At 34.3% G+C, this 23,675-nt stretch overlaps 1 protein-coding gene across 1 annotated transcript; it reads left to right on the top strand.

The window, feature by feature from the left end:
- The first annotated feature begins 6,019 nt into the window (after positions 1–6,019).
- LOC108459424 (probable carboxylesterase 16) lies at positions 6,020–8,419 on the top strand. The gene is made up of 2 exons (XM_017758793.2): positions 6,020–6,851; positions 7,577–8,419. The coding sequence occupies exons 1-2, from the start codon at positions 6,244–6,246 to the stop codon at positions 8,112–8,114; spliced, it is 1,146 nt and encodes a 381-aa protein (XP_017614282.1). The 5' UTR covers positions 6,020–6,243; the 3' UTR covers positions 8,115–8,419.
- The last annotated feature ends 15,256 nt before the right edge of the window (positions 8,420–23,675 follow it).

The following is a 23,675-nucleotide window of genomic DNA, read 5'->3' on the forward strand; positions in this document are numbered from 1 at the left end:
AGCATTCTTACTAGGCGGGAAATACTTCATGAGAAATCTTTCGGCTAACTCTTGCCATGTAGAAATTGAGTTTGGTGGCAATGAATTCAACCAGGATCGAGCTTTGTCCCTTAGTGAGTATGGGAATAGCTTCAATCGTAATGCATCTTCGGAAACTCCAGCTAATTTAAAAGAGTCGCTCATCTCCATAAATAGTCTTAAATGAAGACGAGGATCTTCGGTAAGCATTCCACTGAATTGGCCCACTTTCTGAAGCATCTAGAATATGACTGGCTTCAGCTCGAATTGTTGTGCCTCGATTTCGGGTCTCCTAATACCCGGATTAAGATCGTTAAATACTGGCACAGCATATTGTCTTAAGGCTCTATCCCTATCGTCAGCAATGAGGATAGGATTTTGAGCAAAGTTTGCTCCATTTCCTTGATTCATATTCTCAAAATTCATTCCTTCAGTCCTTCTCTGATTCGCTTGTCTTATTCGTTGTTGAAAGGTTCGTTCTATCTTAGGGTCTACAGAAAGTAAGTCAATAATCTGGTCAATACTCATAAACTCCTAAAATTATCAAAGAAAAATTAATTAAGTTAAAAATTAAACAGAAAAAAAAACCAAAATGTATGACTAACAAATTCACAAATAATGACTTTTTTTTTAAAACAGTCCCCAGCAACGGCGCCAAAAACTTGGAACGACGAAAACATGTGCTAGTGTACACAATCGCAACAAGTAATAAAGTGACAAGTAAATGTCAAGTTATCGTACCCACAGGGACTGTAAAAATAATTATTTATGAAATTAATTGTAAAACACTTTGGTGAAGTAAAAATAATTTGGTTTTAGAATATGGGCAAAAACTATTTAAAAACTTAAGTAAATGATTTAAATAAAACAAAAGAGTTCTGGTGCACGATTTCAAATAAGATTTAATCAATGTAACATACTTGTGTTGGATTAATTATATTTCTTTAACTTAGAATTATTAAACTCATGTTTACATTGTTACGAATAAATTCACAGCAACCCGGTAATTTGCTAACTTATGAACAAATTTACAAACAAAAATCCATCCATCTCTTGACATATCCCTATGTCAATTCAACCAACTAAACAGATTCTAGTAAGAAAACATGTTATTGCACATACATACTCATTAAATTGAACCAATCTCTTGTATATCCCTATGTCAATTCAAATGATTAATAAAATCTAATAAGCATATAAAAGACTATGTGAAGTAACAAGGCATCCCTACCTTGAAACAATTTAATCATAATAATCTTGCAAGTTATGCAAGGCAATAATATCCCCAGATACATTGCTAATTTAACCTTCAGCTTCCTTAGAAGAATAAACATGCACTGATTTAAGCACTGTGTCTATTAATTACAATTGCAATCCGTTTAAATAATTAATTCATTAGTTACCTCACAGTCGTAACGCAAGAATAACTTAGGCATGATTTTACTTAATCAAGCATCTTACTGAGGCTTATAACAACATAAACACGATTTTAACAATTCAAGCAGGCAGAATATAATCAACCTAACACAAACATAATTTAAGCTGAATTGATTAAAATAACCATTTCAATAGCATAAATATTCATAACCATGTTTGTCAAAACAACAACAAAATTTAAAGAGATAGGGAAGAAGCAAATCTGGTGTTTCTCCGTGGCTTGACTAGTTGCTCCACTCTTCATTCTTCATTGGCCTTAGCTATCAAGGTGACTTATGAACACCTAAATTTCTGCTCCAAATGGCTAATGAGAGCCTCTTTCCCAAGAGAATAAATCGGCACTTGAACAAGAGGGAATGGAATGGAAGAAATGAGAGGAAAATGAGAGAGGGAATGAAAGAATGATATGAAGTGAGAGATGCTTTAAATGATCAGCAAGGGGTGGCTTTTATAGCTGATTGTGGCTGCTAAAAATAGAAAATTCCAGCATCCAAAGAGCCCTCCCTTGGCTGGCCACACACATGGCAAAGTTGAGAGTTTCAACTTTGCTAGTTTAAGCTTGGGGCAAATCTACAAAGCCATAAATTAAGGTGGGGTTTGAACACAATTTAGAAGTCTTTTGAGGGCCTTTTTGTAAGCATATTTAATCAGCTAAAATTCTGATTTGGGTCAGCATATGGACGGTTCTGGGCTGCCCATTTAGTGGCTGGTTCGGTTCACTCAACTGCTCGACCAAAGGCGGTTCAACTGGACCCTTTCTCCATAAGTAATTAAAAATAATTTATTTAACCCAATTTAAATGGGGAATAAATTAAAATTAATCAAATTATGAATTAATACACATCTTTGTACCGTCTTAGGCTGGAAATTAAAGTGCCTCGATACTTCAAATTGCTTCTCGGTTTTATGCATTCAGTAGTGTCAGCCGAGCCAATTTTTACCCTTTGAGCGAATCTGTTGAAAATAGTCAAAATTAGTCAAAGTTAAGTATAAAATTAAATAAATTCACCATGTTCATATTTTTAACATGACTTAATTATTTTATAATATTTAATTATTTTTCGACAAGAATTTAACCGGATTTGCATGAGTTTAAGATAAATTAGGTATGAAAAGGTATATAAATTTTTGTGTTTCCAACAGATAGTTTAGGAATCAAGTTTTCGATGATCTTATGCCATACATGTTGACGTGCATATGTAAGGCCCAAAAAATTTTCGTATCTCCCACATCTGCAACTTCTAGATAAATGCGTCTCGTACTCACCAATTACAGCCTTTCGCCGACTTTCAACACTGACCAATATATAATGTTGGTTTAGACATGTTGATTTTGTAGTCCACTGATATATTCATGCTATACTACTTAATGGAAAATATGCATTCTTCCTTACTTTTGAATATATGGCCCATGAACAACTCCTCAGGATCGAAATCTACGGCCAATAGGTAAGTAGGTAGTATTTCAGGGTACTCCAGGTACTCGGTTGCATGTTTCGCATTAAGCCACATGTGTGCCTCAAGATTATTATGTATCACAATATGTCGGATCTGGTTCCTAATTGAAGACACATTAATGTTTCCATCGTCATTCACACATTCGTCGTCAATATCATTTGGGACCTCATCCACTTCAGGATCACTATCACTATTGACCTTGTGATCACAAGGATCACTACTATCATATCCATCATTACCAATCACATTATTATCAGGTGCAACATTAAGATCGATATCGATCCCATGTAAAGTCGATTGACTATCAACGTATGATATCGAAACTTCCATACAAAGCTTTTAAGCTCCATGTTATTCACCTAATAGAGTGAGATCTTCAGTTGGCTCCACACCAACTAACTCAGAAAATAACTGAATCGGTGCATTTTGGTCACTCTGATTCCCACAATAAAGAGCGACCATTGTCACCATGTCTTCATCGTCTACAAGTTCCATTTTGGCAGATTTGATCATATCTGTCGAAATTGGAAACTTGTAGAAAAGTTTCGAGATCCTTCTCCCACAACGTTTAACAATTTTTGCACTAATCATTTCCTTCATATCATCAAATGAGACATTTCTATTAGATCTCATTGTTATTTGTTGGTGACATTCAAATATATATCTAACAGTTGTTGTCAAAATTACTCCATCGAAATAAATGCATACAAAAAACTGATTATCCATCTTCAATACTCAATCTGTTAAAAAATAAAAATTCTCAAAACAAGTTCGAACAGCAAAAAAATACTTATATAAAAAATTTAACGAAGAAAAAGAGACCAAAATTATATCAATATGCACAATTTTTCATTCATAAGCTTAGACTTTTTCAGTTCTCATTTTGTACATGAACAACCATATTTACTCATTTTTTTAACATTCTCTCTAATATTTATCTTTACATTTAACCACTTAAATTCATTTTTACATTTTTTTTCATCTCCAATTCTATATCTTCCTCTGGGAAATTCTCTATATTAAATTCTGAATTCTTTTTAATTTCATCTTCTACAATCCAATTTGGAAATTCCTCAGGATCTTCTTCCTCTTCAATCTTTATAACAGTTATTGAATTTAGAAATTCTCTTGGTAATTTCCTAACAACTAATTTATCCATCCATGTTATGTCAAACACATTTTGCTTTCCAGTCAACTTTCGCGAACCTACACTTTGTCTCGCTATTTTCATTACTCCATACGAGATAATAAACTTCACAAAGTATATAACTAGATTCCAATAGGCTCTTGGTACCAATGTCTTCCAAAGTTGGTCTAAATTATTTGATACTCTTGTTCTATTAATGTCCCTCTAAGGGTCAAATATTTTACTTTATTCTTTTTAATCAGTTCATGACCCTTCCATAACACTACTTGCATCTTTTGATTTACGGTAATAAGGCGTTGAATGATGTCTTCTTCTGGTTTCATTCTATAATATTGCAATTCTCTCATCATCTTATCAACTTGCTCTCTTTGTGCTGAAGTTATTATCTCATCAAGCAATATCAGATTTATTGTCATTTCTACCAATATCTACGATAGAAATTTTTTTTTCTGATTTTCAATTATATCTATTTTTCTCGGTGTTATAACTAACTAACAATTACTTTATAATAGTTACTAACAAAATAACTTTCAAATATATTAAAAACATTAAAAGATAACATTCATAACCTAACAAATCACAATAAACCGTAAACCCTAAACAAATAATTAACCTAAACACAAAACTTACTAACAAAATAACTTAAAAATTAATATACATTTACATTTATAACCTAACAAACCACAATAAAAATTAAACTGAACAAATAATTTATAATAGTAACTAACAAAATAACTTTAAAACAAATTTAAAAAAACATTAAAAAACAATAAACAAACTATATAATACTAACAAAATAATTTATCCTCATCATAATTCACTCTATTTAAAAATAAAAATAAAATTACATTTTCTTTCTTTTTTTTCTTCTATTTTCTTTCTTTCTTTCTTCTCATTTCTTTCTTTCTTTCTTCCTTATGTTCTGCTATTTTTTTTTCTTTTGAACTAACATTTATTCTTGAACCAGACGATTGAAGAGGAGGGCAAAATTAATGCACTAGTGCTGCCTATCAGATAAGGGTCACCAGTGTCGCCTATCAGATAGGCACCACACCCCTACACATTATATCCGTATATATACACAGGTTCATACTAGCCCGGTACAAATGTGGTGTCGCCTACTAGGTAGGCACCTCTAGTAAAATAATATATATGTATTAGTCATGGGTGTCAGAAATTTAGGGCGGTGTCACCTATGCACCACCATCCACTTGCATGAGTGTACCATTTCGATACATAATCCCTCTGACATACTATTTTGGTATATTATTTTTATTTTATAATATTCAAGTAAAAAAGCCTAAATTTTTGAAACTATTATTCTTTTCAAAAATTTATTATTCGTTTCGATTATATATACTTGTTATACCTTATTTGCATCAAGACATGTGACAAGCTAGAAAGACACCCAAACAATAAGCCTATCACCAGTGAACTAGGAGGTCACCTATGAATTTTTTCCTTCGGGACGATCACCTAGACAACTACATGTAATCCATTGTTCGAATCTCAGAGTCTTCTTCTAGAACATGAAATTATTAGTCACCAAATAGTACATTAGCTTAACTGTTCCATACCACTAAGTCAAAATAAATAATAGGGTCTGTCCCATCACAAACATCCTCATCTCATCAGAGACATCCACCCCTACATATTTTATAATAATGACTTAATAACAAATTCAACACGTTAACATAACCCTTGTCTATAAATATAAATCACAATAGGGAATTACTCTTACCATGATCTTTTTCTTTTGTTCAACACAAATGGTGGGACTGAACTGAACTTATGAAGTTGAGGCAAATATAAATCACATTTCCCAAAATTAAATACAAGTACTTTCTATATCCATCCTTCCAATTATAGTGCCATCCATTTTAAGGTCAAATATGTCACAATGTACAACCCCATATTTTCTTATAGTTTTACCGAAATCATCATAGTGTATAAAAACCCAATAGAAAACAAAATTAGTTTGGTGAAGTTACATGCAAATCATCTCCTTTCTTTCTCTATTTGCACCTGGGATATTTGGCATTCATTAATAACACTAAGCAAATCGCCCCCTCCAAAATCATGGATTTAAGTTTCAAACTTTCCCACTCCATATTCATGAATTTAACTCCACACTGAAAAACAAGTTTTCTTCCTGGGGGGTTAAACAAATATAAATATAAGGAAATGCCAAGCATAACTGTAAAATTATACAGTGTATTCTTCAAGATGAGGTTGAAGAACCGTTTGCAGAGCTGGATCCAGACCCCTCCTGATGAATCCTCAAATCAAGAAGGTGTCAGGACCCGACCCGAAGAACCCGTCTCCGCTTCCAACCCTTCTTTCACCGACGGTATCGCCACTAAAGATATCCGTGTCGACCCTTCAACTGCCCTTTCTGTTCGGATCTTCCTCCCTGAATCGGCCCTTCTCCCTTCCGAACGGCCCCAGCCGAAATCCAAGGCTGAAGAGTCGAGTCTAAAATCAGAAAATAATGGTGATCAAGGTTATACCCCATCAGGTCAAAATTGTCGAAAGTTACCGATAATGTTACAGTTTCATGGCGGCGGTTGGGTGAGTGGGAGTAATGATTCGGTTGCTAATGATTCCTTTTGCCAGAGGATAGCCAAATTATGTGATGCTATAGTGGTGGCGGTTGGTTATAGGTTGGCGCCGGAGAGTAAGTATCCGGCAGCGTTTGAAGATGGATTGAAGGTGTTGAATTGGTTAGGGAAACAATCGAATAACTCGACGGGGGATGAGCCTTGGTTGGTAGCCCATGCAGATCCCTCAAGGTTGTAATTCCATTTCGTTTTGGTCTTGGTTGTATTCAGTGTTGTTAATGAATTGATTTGGTTGATAATAAGGACTTAATTAAGTCTAACTGGGTCATGACATGAATGGGAAATTATGATCTTTGATTGTTTTTGTTAGATTTGCTATGAGTGATGTACCTTTTACTGGATATTTGATTTATTAGCTTTGGTTGTAGCTCAGTTTATGGATTGATTTTGGTTTAGGATTCTGAATGCTGAATTGCTTATTTTATGAACCTTCGTCTTTTCTGGTTGTTAACTTTGTTGAACATGTTTTTTACTACTTTGTTGTTGAGCAACTTATGCCCCAAATTCTCTAATTTACGTTGTATCATGCAGCGTCTTATGTTTCTCATGTTATGTTCAAAGGCCTTTGCATATACCTTAATGTCTTGTTGACAATTGATTGATTTGTGATCTCTCGTTTATTGCAACTATAATCGATAACTTGCAAATCATAATCTCTGCTATTAGTTGATTGTATAATTGTCTTGTGGATCTGAAGCATGCAAAGAATATTGAGTTGACCTGGAAATCAGTGAAGTAGAGTTAAGGTTGAGGCTCATTGTTCCAAGTTCGAATTCATGCCTATGTTTGATTGCTAAGCTGTAAAATTGCAGGTTCTTAGTACTTTTGCTTAGATTTGGTAAGAAATTTTTTGCCATTTTACTTAAAAATCCTTAATCGTGATATTGTTGAAACAGATGTGTTCTACTTGGGGCGAGTTGTGGAGCAAACATCGCGGACTATGTTGCTCGCCGAACTGTTGAGTTAGGCAAGGAACTGGACCCTGTCAAGGTTGTAGCACAGATCCTAATGTACCCATTCTTCCTTGCAAATGAACCCACACAATCCGAAATAAGGTTGGCAAACACGTACTTCTATGACAAGGCAATCTGCTTGCTTGCATGGCAACTATTTCTTCCAAAGGATGAGTTTAGCCTGGAACACCCAGCTGCCAATCCGCTCGCCCCAAACAGTGGCCCACCTCTGAAGCTCATGCCACCGACACTGACGGTTGTAGCAGAACATGACTGGATGAGAGACCAGGGTGTTGCTTACTCAGAGGAGCTTCGCAAGGTCAATGTCCCTGCTCCTCTTCTTGACTACAAAGATACAGTCCATGAGTTCGCAACTCTTGAAATGCTTCTAAAGACCCCTCAGGCTGAGGCATGTGCTGAGGACATTTGCATTTGGGTTAAGAAGTATATCTCACTTGGATGTCACGAATTCTCTTATTAAGCGCAAGGTTTCGATCATTAAAAAAAAAAAAAAGAGGATTCTCGGCATAGCATCCCAGTTGTTGGGTTGATAGTGAAAAATGATGCATGGTAGCCATACACGGGACCGGAATAATATATTGCAGTTTTGTGATCTTTCTCGCTAATCCGACTTACTTTGATTAATTTCCAAGTTAGCTGAGGCATAAGATTACATCTTTCAGGAGCTGCAACTGTACAAATTCTCGTGAATACAGTTTTATTCAATGGAACACTCTGTTTCACCATTTACAGTATAGCTATAGAAACTTGCATGCAACCATCAAACATGTGGTACATAAAATTTGTCTTTGTTAATTTGCTTTAACATTGTTTGTGATTTTAATATTGTCTTATTGCTAGTTACATTGTCTACAATGAAATTCTTTTTGTCTGATTGGAAGATGGGGAAAATTGCAGAAGACCATCTAAATTGAAAACATTTTCGAATCTTGGCATCACAAAAAGTTGTATCTAAAAACTCCAAATTATGCAGAGAGCTGTTTTGGATAAATAGATTATTCATTCAAGATAAGGACATCCAATTAATGCTAGCACTTTGTGACTTTAACAATGCTGTGGAAATATCTTCTGGTAGGCAGACAAGTTAAAATTCCACTATGTTAATATTCTCATTGTTACAATCTTGTATCCATTCCAAAGCTTTTTTTTTTTTTTTGGCCCAATGTCACTCTCATTTTTGACAAAGACTAGTTTATTTCAATCTCCTTGTTGGTTTGAAAGCTTCCCCACCCCACCCCCCCCCAAAAAAAAAAAATCCTGAATAAATACCAGTTACAAGGCAATACTTATTCCTGGGCATTGTTGCTTCATATTTTCCATGTCAAAGTCTTTGCTTGTTTTGCCTCAACTCCTGGTTTCACAGAACCATGGAGAACTATGTTCCTCCGACTCTCCATTTTTCTTAAACTACTCATGTTCGATATTTGTACTCGACATGTTTTTGAAGATACCCGTGTTGGATATATACTAGTATCCGGCTTTGAGTCTGAGTAACATAGATGGAGAAGGTAAAAGTGGACTGAGAATCTGCAGGTTATCACAAGAAATTGATTGGGTTTCTTTATCTGTTTCTCGGTGTTTTACATCTTCAAGCAAGCAAAGCAGTCTCTGGTTGATGTGCCCCAATATTGGAAGCATATTTGAGGGAGAGAGTTACTCGTTTGGTAAGAAAGACAGAAAATGAAACAATGTTTTAAATAGTGATCAAGTCATGCTAATCTAAAGACGGACTACGTTTTCCCTCGCAGCAAGTCACAATATAATCAGCTTGTATTGTTATGATTCCCAGTTATTAAATTTTCCGTCTTTCTTACCCAAACATAGCTTAGGCAAGGAGGATGAAAGCCATGGCTACAAAAACAGAAGCCTCCTGTGGCTCAGGTGGATGAACCACCCCTATATATCACCAAGGCGTTTTCCCCATGTTATTGCAAAAGCTGGTGATCAGTTCCAAGTGTTTCCAAGCATATTGAGATATTTGTTTGAACAATTGACTCGTACTAAATGTTACAATAAAGTTAGGGGCACTACTTTTTTCTATTCAAAAGCTTTGATTATTCATGGAAACGCCTTAATAAAGTTCTCCATCTATTTTCAATATAGTATTCTTTTCCTAACACTTTAAAGCTATTGAAAAATTTTCATTAAAGGTAAATTACATTACATCAACAATCACTAAACTTTGATGTAGCTGACAAAGCAGTCACTCTGCTTTCAATTTAGTCACTCAACTTTCGAAAAATAACAAATCAGTCCTCCATACCATTTTTCGTTATAGACGTATCGAAAAAGTAACCTAGCATTTGACCGGCCACGTTGGAGTGGTTGTTGTCATTTAAACAGTCCCAAATTAAGAACCCTAACTAGACAGAAGAAGAAGAAGAAGAGAAAAAAGAAGAAATGGAGATGTCGCACTTTTTCTTTCACGCTGCTCCATTTCATTTTATAGTTCTTCAAAACCCATTAATGTAAATCAAGTTTTTTCTCCTCTTCTATCCATTCAACCAACCATAAAGATTTGAACAAAAACCCATTCAACTAACCATAGAGATTTGGGATTTCTAAGGGACAATTTTGAAAACATTTCTAAGAGAGCTCATCAAATATGAAACAATTGTCGATTGATGTTGGAGAAATTGGAAATTAAGGTTTGAGACTTGAAAATTTTGAAGGTGAAGACATTTTTTTAACCTCAAAATTTTGAAGATGACGACCTTTTTTTGAACCTCAACTAATTGTTATGGCTGCTACACTTCTTCTTCCCACAGCTCTGACTTACAAACCCTATTTTTCTTTTAATTAAATATCCACCATTTTTTGGATTCTTCTTTTTATACTTAAAAATAGTGGTAAGTGTTGTAACTTTACTTTTTAACCATCAAAGATTCCAGATGGTGGGAAAAGCAATTAACTCTCTCTGATTTTTTCAAGATCTTGCTTTGGGTTCCTATTTTTTATGTAAATGAAAAAGAAATTAGGTTGTTGGTTTCCTGGGGAAATAAGAAGAATTGCGAGAAAAGGAGGAAGAAGAAGAAGAAGAGAAAACAAAGGCAGCAGGCAAAGCAAAGGCAGAGGCAACAACAATGGCTATGGCAATGGTAAGGGTCAACAACCTTAAAATTGCCATAGGTTTTGTTTGGCAAATTTTGCTTTTGATGGTTAACTGAAGAAGAAGACGAAGAAGAAAAGGAGAAGGAGAAGGAGAAGGAGAAGGAGAAGGAGAAGAAGAAGAAGAAGAAGACCCTCCTGCTCCTTATGTCCAACGTGGCAAGTTAATTGGCCACGTCAGTTAGTTAACTAGCCACATCAGCTAGTTAACTAGCCACGTCAACTGTCCCGTTAAGCCTATAATAGAAAATGTTAACGGGTGACTGATTTGTCACTTTTCGATAATATTAGTGACTGATTTGTTATTTTTTGAAAGTTGAGTAGTTGAATTGAAAGCTGAGTGTGTAACAAGCCGTTTTCAGTGAAATCGGAATAATGGTTTTGGGACCACAAATTTGAGTCAAAAAAATTATTTTAAAATTTTTGCATAGTCTGCATCATGACAGAAAAGACGTATGAAAATTTCAATAAGAAAATTTTACTGATTTTGTGTTTAATTATAGAAAGGACCAAATTGCATGAAATGCAAAAGTTGAATTCTAGTAGCTAGAAGGATCAAATAGCTATGGAATTCAAAACTTGAGGTCCTTATATGGTAATTAGACCATTAAGATATTTTTAATGATTCATCCATGGAAAATTAGAAAAAAGAAAAGGACTAAATTGGAAATTGAAATAAATAAAAGATGATAAATAAAATAAATATCTAATATCATCATTTTATATCATCTTCTTCCCCAAATTCTATGGAAACCCTAGAAAAGAGAAATAAAATCAAGCAAGCTTAATTAGGTAAGTAATCATGTCCCGTTTTTACTAATTTTTATATTTTCGAGATCGTAATAACTTAATTTATCTATTTTGGGGATCAATCTGTAAAGATATTAAAGTATTGAAATTTTTCCATGAATGAATATGCTGAAATTCTAAAATTTGTGGTAGAAATTGAAAGGTTGTTGATAGATAAACAACTTTTGTAAAGAGAATTTTCATGAAATTGTGATTTAGGGACTAAATTGTAAAGATGTAAAATTCATAGAAAATTTATGATTTTTATGAACTATATGTGCTGCAAATATTATATGTAAAAATCTTTTAGGCTTGGAATGAGGATTAAATTGCACAAATTGCATTTTCTGAGCCTAGGGACAAAATCGTCATTTATGGAAAGTATAGGGGCAAAATGGTAATTTTTCCTAGGATGTGAATTGAATTAAATTTAGTATGAAATGGATTAAATTGACGTTAAATTCATTTATATAGATCCGAAAAGACCTAATACTGAGTTGGATCAAGGAAAACAAAAAATGTCGGATTAGTAGATTTCTCAAAACGAACAAGTATCGAGGTAAGTTCATGTAACTAGATTATGTATATTAATATGTTTGGAATTTAATGTTGAATATGTGTGAATTGCATAAATGTTTAATGTATAAACTTAATTACATGTTTGATATTGCTTGATAAGTATGAGTCCCGTTTGAATAGATGGAATTCATTAGATACAGGATTTCGCAATCGGTTGTGGTCTTGCATATGTTCCAGACGCACCTTAGCTTGAAAGATCATTCTGTTATAAGCCCTCTCGAGTTTTCCATTATATGGTTTCTGCGAGCATCCTGATCGGTAATAATCTTGTATGTGTTGCGGACTACCATAGCTCTTTGTGAGCGTCCTGTTATATGATCGGTTGTGATCATGCATATATTGTGGACACAAACGCAACTCTTTATGAGCATCCTAATATAGGCTCTTTGTGAGTTTCCTGATATGGCTTGCTTGAATATCCTATTATATGGCTATCCGGAGCTGCCTGATAATAACTCTTTAGAGTTACCTGTTAAGCTCAATAAGCTTCCTGTTTTAAACTCTTATGAGTTTCCTGTTATAGCCCGGATAAGCTTCCTATTACATGGCTCACATGAGCATCATGTTATATGGCTCGAGAGAGTGCTTCTTGATCCTAATTCGGTACCCCTGAATATGAGTTGACGGTTTATAGTTTTGTACAATTCAAGTGTACTACGTGTGTATTCATCAGTATTTCAAATAAATTCAACGGGTAGAGTTCTGACATGGTTAAATTTAAAATGAACTTAATATGATTTGTTATGGAAATGCACATGTTATATGGAAATATGATATGAAAAGTAAATGATTATGAAAGTTACTATAGGATGAGCTCATATTTGATTCTTGAAATTTATGTGGAATAATGACTAATATGTTTGATGAAGTTGTGTATTTTAGGCTATTAACCAAAATTACTTTGACGCATTTTTGTATGCTTACCTTAAATGTAAATGTATGCTAAGGTTAAATTTCTTATTAACTTACTAAGCATTTGAAAAGCTTACTTGGTTTTCTTTTCTCTGTTTTATAGTGCTTGGAAGCTCGTAAAGGTTGGAATCGGTCAGAGCATCATCACACTATCCTTCAGCTTGTTTTGGTATAAATAGTGAACTTATTTTAGTATAATGGCATGTATGGCCAATGTTGGCATGTAAATGGTTGTTTATAATCTAGCCATTGGAATGGCTAGTGATGGTATATTTAGTGAATATATACTTAATGCTATAATATGGTTAATATGTGTATGCTTAGTATGGTTAGATTGAATTATGGTATATATATATATATATATATCTTTCAAAAGGTAAGTTTGAATACATGTGATGATATATCATGTATAATGTTAATGTTGGCTTGGTTTTAATGTCTTGAATTGATTGGTATATGTATGCAAGTATTAATGTAGGTACAAGACAAAATTTGGGTGAGAAATAAGGCTTGGAAGTGGCCTTATTTTGTCCATACGGGCAGACACATGGCCATGTGCATGGGCGTGTGGTTTGGCCGTATGTCCCATGCATCTTAAAATTGAGAAACAGAATGCTAAGAATTGGTCACACGGGCATGTGTCTCAACCGTGTGAAATACATTCCCCAACACTTGGGCGTGTGTCTTGGCCATGTGAATCCTGCACATAATTTTTAAAAATTTAATTGTCCACACGGTCTAGCACACGGGTGTGTGGCTGGTCGTGTGACTCAAATCAAAGAGTTACACGAGTATGGACACGGGCTAGAACACAGCCGTGTGCCTTACATCGAATGCCCACACGGCCTAGGATATAGGAGTGTCATTTGACCGTGTAAGCCACACGGCCTACCCACACGGGCGTGTGACCCCTGTATTTAAGAAAAATTTTGAAATTTCGTAAAAAATTCTCTGAGTTCCCGATTTAGTCCCAACTTGTTTCTAATGTGTAAATTTTGGTCTTAAGAGTCCAATTAAGGGACAATACGATTAAATATGATTGGTTTCGGATATGAACAGTAAATGATATAAATTAACTGTATTTGTTCTGTAAACTCCGATAATGCTCTATAACCTTGTTCGGCGACAGATTGGGTTAGGGGTGTTACAAAATGACTGCTTTGTCAACTACATCAAAATTAAGTGGCTGTTGATGTAGTTTACCCTTTCATTAATTAGTGTTATTTCCGACTAATTTTATGATGATATTTTTTTAGAATCCAAATCGATATTAATACTTTAAGATGAAAAATTGACCTACGGTAAAAATTAAATTTAGTTTTAATTACCTCATATTAAATTATCAAAATATTTAAACAAATATTAAGTTAAGTGATCTTTCTCGAGGTTTATAATTACAATATTTGACAGTTTAATGGACATTACTTAAATTATCGAAACTATTCTTTATAATTTATTAAATTATTAGTTGAGTTAATGTTATGAGTCAAATAATAAAAATATAATTGACGAAAATATAAAAAATCAAATCATTAAATTACAATAAAAATGTAAAAGTAATTATATTATTTAAATTTCTTATTTTTTAAAAAATTCTCCATTTCCTCTAAAATTACTTATTGGCAAAAATATATATATTCACACAACTTCGAAAATTTAAAAGCTATTCATCTTTTAAATAATAAATATCATTATTTTAAAATAGAATTTATATATATAATATTATGTTTTTCACTCATATTGTGGGAGACATTCTAGTTATAATAAATGCATATGAAAAGTGGGAACACCGAAACATTGAGTTATTCAATGAGTAATTTAATTGTTTTAAAAATAATATTTAAAACTTAAAATTTATAATTCAAGATTGCAATCTCATTTTTAAATTAAATTAAAAAAAAAAAAAGCATACCAAGGATAATATGTGGAATCTTACATTATAAAAACATAATTTCTCATGATATAAAAAAATTTTGAATTGTTTTGTGGGCGAAATAATTAAGTAATAATAGTTTTCCCCCATCTGGTCCCCTTGGAGTCAATACATTGGTTTTGTTTGGTTTTGCTTTCCAGCAACAAAATCCACCTACACCTCCAATTATTAAACTCAGTACATCAAAATTAACTGTAGTTTATTAAACATTCATGTCATTACTTGAAAGTGCCTATACTATAGCTCTTAGCTACCTAACCCTATTTCAACAGTAAAGACTTCATCTTCCATTCCATGCTTCCAGGAATTGTCTCTCCACAGACTTCGTCATCAAGTATTACATGAACAACAAATAATTCTCCACCATCATTTTTTTTTGGTAACTTAGAGGGATGTGAGTATAAATATATTTTTAACTATTTGTTAAAGATGATGGAGTGAATGAATTTCGTCTTGTTAACTAATTAAGTATTTTAAGGAAAATAAAACATAATTATATATATAGTTGTAGATTAATATATAAGTTGCAAAATATTAGAATTAAATGACCAATTTTATTTAAATAAAATACGGTGATAAAATAAAATAAAAGTAAAATCCATATAGAACTACACCTCTTTTATTTTATTTTAGAATAAGGTTTTTAAACTTTATTAAACTCCATATATTTTATATTGATTAGAATAAGATGTTTCAGTCTTACTAAAATATGGCTTTACAAGCCTATAAATAGACGTAGTCTATTCCTCTTGTAATCATTCGAATTCGACATAGTGAATTTTCTTCTCATCTGCCCGTGATTTTTTCCCGAAAGGGTTTTCACGTATATTTGTGTGCTCCTTATTTTATTTTATCTTTATCTTTATCTTTATTTTATTTTATTTTATTTTATTTTATTTTTTCACAAATTAGTATCAGAGCTTCCGGATTGTTCATCTCGATCACGGTAATGGCGTCTTTGAAGTATGAAATTCCGCTGTTGGATCGTAACACCAGATTTGCGTTGTGGCAGACTAAGATGCAAGTAATTCTTGCGCAGATGGATTTGGAGGATGCCCTGCTAGGGATAAATAAGATGCCTTTGACATTAACAGATGAAGAAAAGAACCGTAAGGATCGAAAGGCGTTAACGTAATTACATCTGCATTTGTCCAACGAAATTTTACAGGATGTGATGAAATAGAAGACCGCCGCTGCATTATGGAAGAGACTAGAACAAATATGTATGTCGAAAACTCTAACAAGCAAGTTGCATATGAAGCAGCGTCTTTATGCTCATCGTTTGGAGGAAGGTGTGTTTGTACACGAACACTTAACAGTGTTTAAAGAAATTCTCTCAAACTTGGAGGCCATAGAGGTTCAGTATGATAAGGAAGATCTAGAGTTGATTCTACTTTGTTCGTTGCCCCCGTCTTATTCAACCTTTAGAGACACGATTTTATATAGCCGCGAGTCTCTTACAGTTGATGAGGTTTATGATTCTTTGACCTCATATGATAAGATGAAGCATCTTGTAGTTAAACCTAACTCTCAGGAAGAGGGTCTCATTGTTCGTGAGAGACAAGATTGGAATGCTGATGATAATCGTGGAAGGACACAGGAACGGAATCCTCGCGGTAAATCTAAGGGTAGATCAAAGTCTTCAAACAGAGGTAAAACTTGTAACTTCTGCAAGAAGAAAAGACACATTAAATCTAAGTGTTATAAGCTACAGAACAAGATTAAAAGGGAGGCCGCGAATCAAAAGAGAAAACAACCAGAAAATTTCGGTGAAGCTAATGTTGTAGAAGACTACAACGATGGTGAACTTCTAGTCGCTTCAGTCAACAATTCTAAAGTAAGCGATGAGTGGATACTTGATTCAGGCTACACCTTCCATATGAGTCCCAATCGGGATTGGTTTACAACTTAGGAAATAGTGTCTGAAAGTGTTATTTTGATGGGAAATAATGCTTAGTGTAAAATCGCAAGTGTTGGAACAATTAAAGTTAAGATGTTTGATGGAGTTGTCAGAACACTTAATGACGTACAACATGTTCCAGAATTGAAAAGAAATTTAATTTCATTGAGTACTCTTGATTCAAAAGGGTACAGATACACAGCTGAAAGTGGGATTTTAAAGATTTCCAAAGGTTCCCTTGTTGTGATGAAAAGATAGAGAAAGACTGTCAAGTTATATGTTTTGCAGGGTTCTACTGTTACTAGTGATGCAGTTGTCGCTTCCTCTTCCTTGTCAGATGATGATATTACTAAACTTTGGCATATACGGCTAGGGCATATAAGTGAAAATGGCATGGCAGAATTGAGCAAAAGAGGACTTCTTGATGGGCAAGGAATTTGCAAACTAAATTTGTGTGAGCACTGTGTTTTTGGGAAACAAAAGAGAGTTCAATTCACCAGAGGAATCCATAACACGAAGGGAACGTTGGAGTATATTCATTCTAATCTGTGGGGGCCATCCAAAGTGCCTTTGAGAGATGAAGCTAATTATATGCTAACCTTTATTGATGATTTTTCTAGAAAAGTTTGGGCGTTCTTCTTGAAGCAGAAAAGTGATGTGTTTTCCGCATTTAAGTCTTGGAAAATTATGATTGAAAAACAGACGGGAAAATAAACAAAATACCTCCGCACAGACATTGGCTTAGAGTTCTGTTCTGATGAGTTTAATAGATTGTGCAAGTCAGAAGGGATCGTGAGACACTTGACAGTTCGCCATACTCCGCAGCAAAATGGTGTTATAGAACGAATGAATAGAATGATCATGGAGAAAGTTTGATGTATGTTGTCAAATGCCAACTTACCAAAGTCGTTTTAGGCCGAAGCAACCTCCACTACATGTTTTTTGATCAACCGATCCCCATCCGTTTCCATTGAAAAAAAGACTCCGCAAGAGGTATGGCCTGGTAATCCTGCAAATTATTTTGATTTAAAGATTTTTGGGTGTCTTGCGTATGCTCATGTTGATAATGGAAAATTGGAACCGAGATCCATTAAATGTGTTTTTCTTGGTTATAAAGCTTGTAGCACCCCAAACCCGGCCCAGAAGTTATGGCCGGATCCGGCATGCCACATCAAAAACGTTAAAAAAAAATTTCCATTCTAAGTCCAGAAAATCATACTTGATGTTCAAAAGATTAATTCATTAAGGATTAAAGTGAATGGAAGCTGTGCACCAGGTAGGAAACCGGAAAAGAGGTGGTGAGTCCATCGGACTGCTTAAGTACCAATCTCCTTTCGGATCCAATCCTAGACATGCATACCACCATTGCCACACCTTAACGTCATGGATATTTCTAGGAAACTAATTTGATTAAGTCATTTTTAGGAAAAGTGATTAATTTTGGAAAATACTTTCATTGCGGAAGCTTTGCTTGTTGTCGTGTTATTTTGAAATCAATTGTTGTTTTTTTGAAAACGCGCCCTAAAGCTATCCAATTTCAACAGTTAAAATAAGTATTACCTATCTTAGTAATACATATTAAAACCATCAAAAATAATTAAGCGGCCTTATTACATTTAAAAGCCCAAAAACTTCAAACGTAAATAAAAGGATGTCCAGTTCACCGAAGAAAATCAAACTTTCGAGCGGGTGGCCACTCCAATTCCCTCACGACTCCAAGCCCACTATGGTTGGGGATTTCTGCGTGGATGAAAATAAAAGGGGTGAGTTTGAGGAAACTCGATGTGTAAGGAAAACCCATTCAAAGCCCAAGTCACTCAAGCCTATTGGGCCTAAGCCCATTCAGTAATAATGGTACTGGGCTAGAGCCCTTTCAGATTACAATAAACCGGGCCTTAGCCCTTATTCAGATAAATGATGGCCCATAGGCCCATTTCAAAATACATGCAACATCAATAACATATGCAAGCCCATTTGGGTAATAAGTGGTACTGGCTAGAGCCCTTTTCAGATTACAATAACCGGGCCTTAGCCCATTATTCAGATAATGATATGGCCCATAGGCCCATTTCAAAATACATGCAACATCAAGAACATATGCAAGCCCATTTGGGAGACTACTCAACCCACCAACCACTACACTCCACCCGTACCAGCCATACACTCCATGTGGGGAATAGCTCAACCCACCCAAATTAACACTCCACAGATTTTGCACTTTGCTGCTCGATTATCGATAGAATTGAGGCAAAGCCTCCAAGACGTGGACAAGCCACTTTCAGTACTTCCTCCGTCAATATCCCAGTCCATGCATCGATAATAACATGGCATGCAGTAAATAACAACAATCAAACATGCATTTAGGTCAATTTAACCCTAGGGGTATTTGGTAATTCATCTACTAGGGGTAAAGCGTAAATTTTCCACTTTTAAAGGTATTTCATAATTTATCTATTTTAGGGTTTTCATACATATTCCTACTTTTCACGTACTAATGAGAATCACGCATCGAGAGTTCTTACGAATTGGGCGTTGGCCCATCATTCCAATTTTGGCCCATTAAGCCCAAAAATATCGAGGCACGTAAATCATGCACTTTGCAGTCCAAATTTTACAGTTTACCAAAAACATTAATCGATTTACCTCACGAGCATTCGTGACACTCGCAAATCTACAAAATACCGATTTTCGGCATTTCGACTTTTCGACTTTTGCCGATCCAGACTAAGAAAGAGGGTGTTAGTTACACACTGCTTTGCGACGATATCTTGTGAGATCCACACATGAACCGCCTACAATTGGATTACTAACACGTTAATCTAACTATTCAAATACAAACTACGTATTAACCCCTTACAATATTCGGCCAACCACACCTACAGATCATAGTAAGCTTATAAGAAAACAATAAGCAACTCATTAACAAATTTTTGTCAATGTTTACCACATAATCATAATTTCACTGCAAGCTGTCTTCCTGAGAAACAGTCACTAAATCATTTATAACTGGAGCTAAGAAACTCCAAATCAAGTGTCGTTAATTTTCCTTGAAAATAGACTCATATATCTTCTATCCATAAAATTTTCAGAATTTTTGGTTTAGCCAATCAATACCAGATTTTTCTCAAAGTTTCCCATGTTTCACTGTTTGACTAATCTGACCACCCTTCATTACGAATCAAATTTCTCATTGTACAGAATTCAAAATATGTTCTTGTTTATTTCATTAGAAACTAGACTCAATAAGCTTTAATTGCATAATTTATTCAGCTTCTAATTCTTCTCCCACAATTTATGGTGATTTTTCAAAGTCATGTTACTGCTGCTGTCCCAAGCAGATTTATTACCAAATCACTCTTTCACACATACCTTGCATGCATGTTATTTAAACATGTATATCACCAATCAATCATCACATATCTATGATTTTACTTAAGTATAATCTCCATTTCATCATTTTAAAGCACAACATGTTAGCCGATTTTTCCTTTTAGCATCTAAGGCACATGCATGCTCATTTGTTTGGCTCAACTTCACCTATCTTCCATTTTTCATCAAAAGAACATGAAACAACAACCATTTCCTTTATTTTAATTCATGACTAAATGCTCACAACACAACTAAAAATCAAAATATACTTCAAGAGTTAAGTTAGAATCAAGAAGAACTCATGAACCTCAAAATAGAAGCAAGGTACCAAGAACTTACCTTCAATTTTCCTCCTCCTAATGACCGAATACTCAAGAGCTTTCTCCTCTCCTTTCTCTTCTCTAACTTTCAGCTATGATGAACAAAGATGGACAAAACTTTGTTCTTTTTATCCCTTTTTATTTTAATAAAACTTCATATTTCATCCATTTAATTCTTTAATACAAAAGACATGAAATTTTTATCATGAAACATTTACCTAACCCATTATCATGAAACATTTACCTAACCCATTATCATGAAACATTTACCTAACCTATTATCAATTTGTATCAATTTGTACCATAAATTATGGATATCAAGTGTACATTTTGTCTACAACAACATGATGGCTGGCCACTTCATGTAAAATGGGAGGTTTGTCATGCAAATCCTCCTATTTTGCACTCCTATTTATTTGGCCACTTCAATTTAGCCTATAGCATTTTCAAACATTTTCACATAGGTCCTATTTCATAATTTCACCCCCTTTTTCTTATGGAACAAAAATTAACTAAAATTGCCGGGTTCTATCTTAAGCTTGGGCTTTCTAGAGGCCCACTAACATAATTAAACCTATGCCAACATTCACAGGATTCCCGAAAATTGGGGCGTTACAAAGCTAGTGTAAAAGGGTATAAGTTATGGTGTCTTGAAAATAGAAAAGTTATGATTAGCAGAGATGTTGTTTTTGATGAAAATGCTATGCTGCCTAACTTATCTCTTAAAGACTCTTCCAATAAAGAAAATCAAAAGCATGTGGAGCATTAGATTAATACAGAGTCGACTCCTCAAGCCAATACAAAAATTAAGAATAGAGTTGCTTTTTCACCGCAATATATTATCGTCAAAAATAGAACTAGAAGAGAAATTAAACCTCCAAACAAGTATACTGAGGCTGATCTCGTTGCTTATGCTTTAAATGTGGCTGAAGATATAGATACGAATCAAGAGCCATCTAATTATTCTGAGGCGATTAGCTGTGAAGACTTAGAAAAGTGGATGTTTGCTATGCAAGAGGAGATGAAATCACTCCACAAAAATAGAACATGGGATCTTGTGAAACTTGCTAAAGGTAAAAAGGTTGTTCATTGTAAATGGGTGTTAAAAAAGAAAGAAAGGACTCTAGGAGTTGAAGAACCCAGATATAGAGCAAGGCTTGTTGTAAAGGGTTACAGTCAAATTCCAAGAGTGGACTTCACAGATGTGTTCTCCCTAGTTGTTAAGCATAGTTCAATTCGAGCTTTGCTTGGTATTGTGGCAATGCATGATTTGGAGCTTAAGCAGTTAGATGTAAAAATGGCATTTTTGCATGGAGAACTTGAGGAAGATATTTACATGTAACAACCAGAGGGTTTTACAGTCTCGGAAAAAGAGGACTATGTTTGCTTGCTGAAAAAGTCCTTTTACAGTTTGAAACAGTCACCAAGATAGTGGTACAAGAGGTTTGATTCCTTTATGACTTATCATGTTTCAAAAGAAGTAGTTTTGACAATTGTGTTTACTTTAAGAAAAACAGTGATGGTTTTTTTGCGTATATACTTCTTTATGTTGATGACATGTTGATAGTAGTAAAAGATAAATGAGAGATAAGAAAGGTCAAAGCCCAACTAAGTGAAGAATTTGAGATGAAAGATTTGGGACCATTAAAGAAGATACTTGGTATAGAGATTCTCAGAGATAGAAAAGCAAGTAAATTGTACCTAAGTCAGAAGGGGTACACTGAGAAAGTTCTTTGCAGGTTCAATATGCAGAGTGCTTAGCTTGTTAGTACTCCTTTAGCAGCCCATTTTAAACTTTCATCGGCTTTGTCTCCACAATCACATGATGAGATTGAGTACATGTCACATGTTCCATACTTTAGTGCAGTGGGATCTCTCATGTATGCTACGGTTTGTTCACGTCTAGATTTATCATATGCAGTCAGTACAGTTAGCATATACATAGCGAATCCCGGTAAAGAACACTAGAAAGCAGTTCAGTGGATTTTAATATACTTACGAGGTACTACTGATGTTTGTTTACAGTTTGGAAGAACTAGAGATAGAGTTATTGGGTATGTTGATGCTGATTTTGCTAGAGACCTTGATAGAAGAAGATCTCTCACAGGTTATATCTTTACAATCGGAGGTTGTGCAATCAGTTGGAAAGCCACTTTGCAAACTACAGTCACTTTGTCTACCACTGAAGCTGAGTACATAGCAATTACTGAGGCTTGTAAAGAAGCTATCTGGTTGAAGGGACTCTTTAGTGAATTCAATGAAGACCATCAAATCTGTACTGTATTTTGTGACAATCAGAATGTAATCTTCCTTACAAAAGATCAAATGTTTCATGAGAGAACAAAACATATTGATGTTCAGTATCATTTTTTTCGTGATATTATTGCTCGTGGTGATATTGTTGTGAGCAAAATTAGTATTCATGAAAATCCTGCAGATATGTTGACTAAGTCACTTCCTATAACCAAGTTTAAGCATTGCTTAGACTTGGTTGGTGTCCATTGTTGAAGTTAAACCCTTAAGGGGTTTTATGGAAGAGGTGGAGAACTTGTTCGTTGAAAGTTCGTGATGAAGAACTTGTTCATTGAGAACTCGTGTCAAGGTAAAGATTGTTAGAATTAAATGACCCGAATCCTTATTTAAATAAAATACAGTGGTAAAATAAAATAAAAGTAAAATCCATATAGAAATACACTTCTTTTATTTTATTTTAGAATAATGTTTTTTAAGCCTTATTAAACTCCATATATTTTATATTGATTAGAATAAGGTGTTTCAGTCTTACTAGAATATAGTTTTATAAGCCTATAAATAGACATAGTCTATTCCTATTGTAATCGTTCGAATTCGACATAGTGAATTTTCTTCTCCTCTGCCCGTAATTTTTTCTCGAAAGGGTTTTCACGTAAAAATTTATGTGTTCTTTATTTTATTTTATTTTATTTTCTCGGTAAAAGAAACTGAGCAAAGTTGCAATTAATATACATGCATGCATGGCAACTACAGTCTCCATGCACCATGTGAGGATTTTACTCATCTTAGCCTTTTTCTTTTTCTTCTTTTTAATATATGATCATGAATGTTGTTCAAGGAATGGAAATTAACCTCAAC

This window comes from Gossypium arboreum, chromosome 4 (assembly GCF_025698485.1).
Source record: "Gossypium arboreum isolate Shixiya-1 chromosome 4, ASM2569848v2, whole genome shotgun sequence".
Lineage (NCBI taxonomy): Eukaryota > Viridiplantae > Streptophyta > Magnoliopsida > Malvales > Malvaceae > Gossypium > Gossypium arboreum.

Excerpts from the sequence above, each read along its gene's own strand:
- LOC108459424 (XM_017758793.2), top strand. The coding sequence starts at position 6,244 with ATGCCAAGCATAACTGTAAAATTATACAGTGTATTCTTCAAGATGAGG. Across the intron at positions 6,852-7,576 it reads GCCCATGCAGATCCCTCAAG|ATGTGTTCTACTTGGGGCGA; the intron begins GTTGTAATTCCA and ends TTGTTGAAACAG.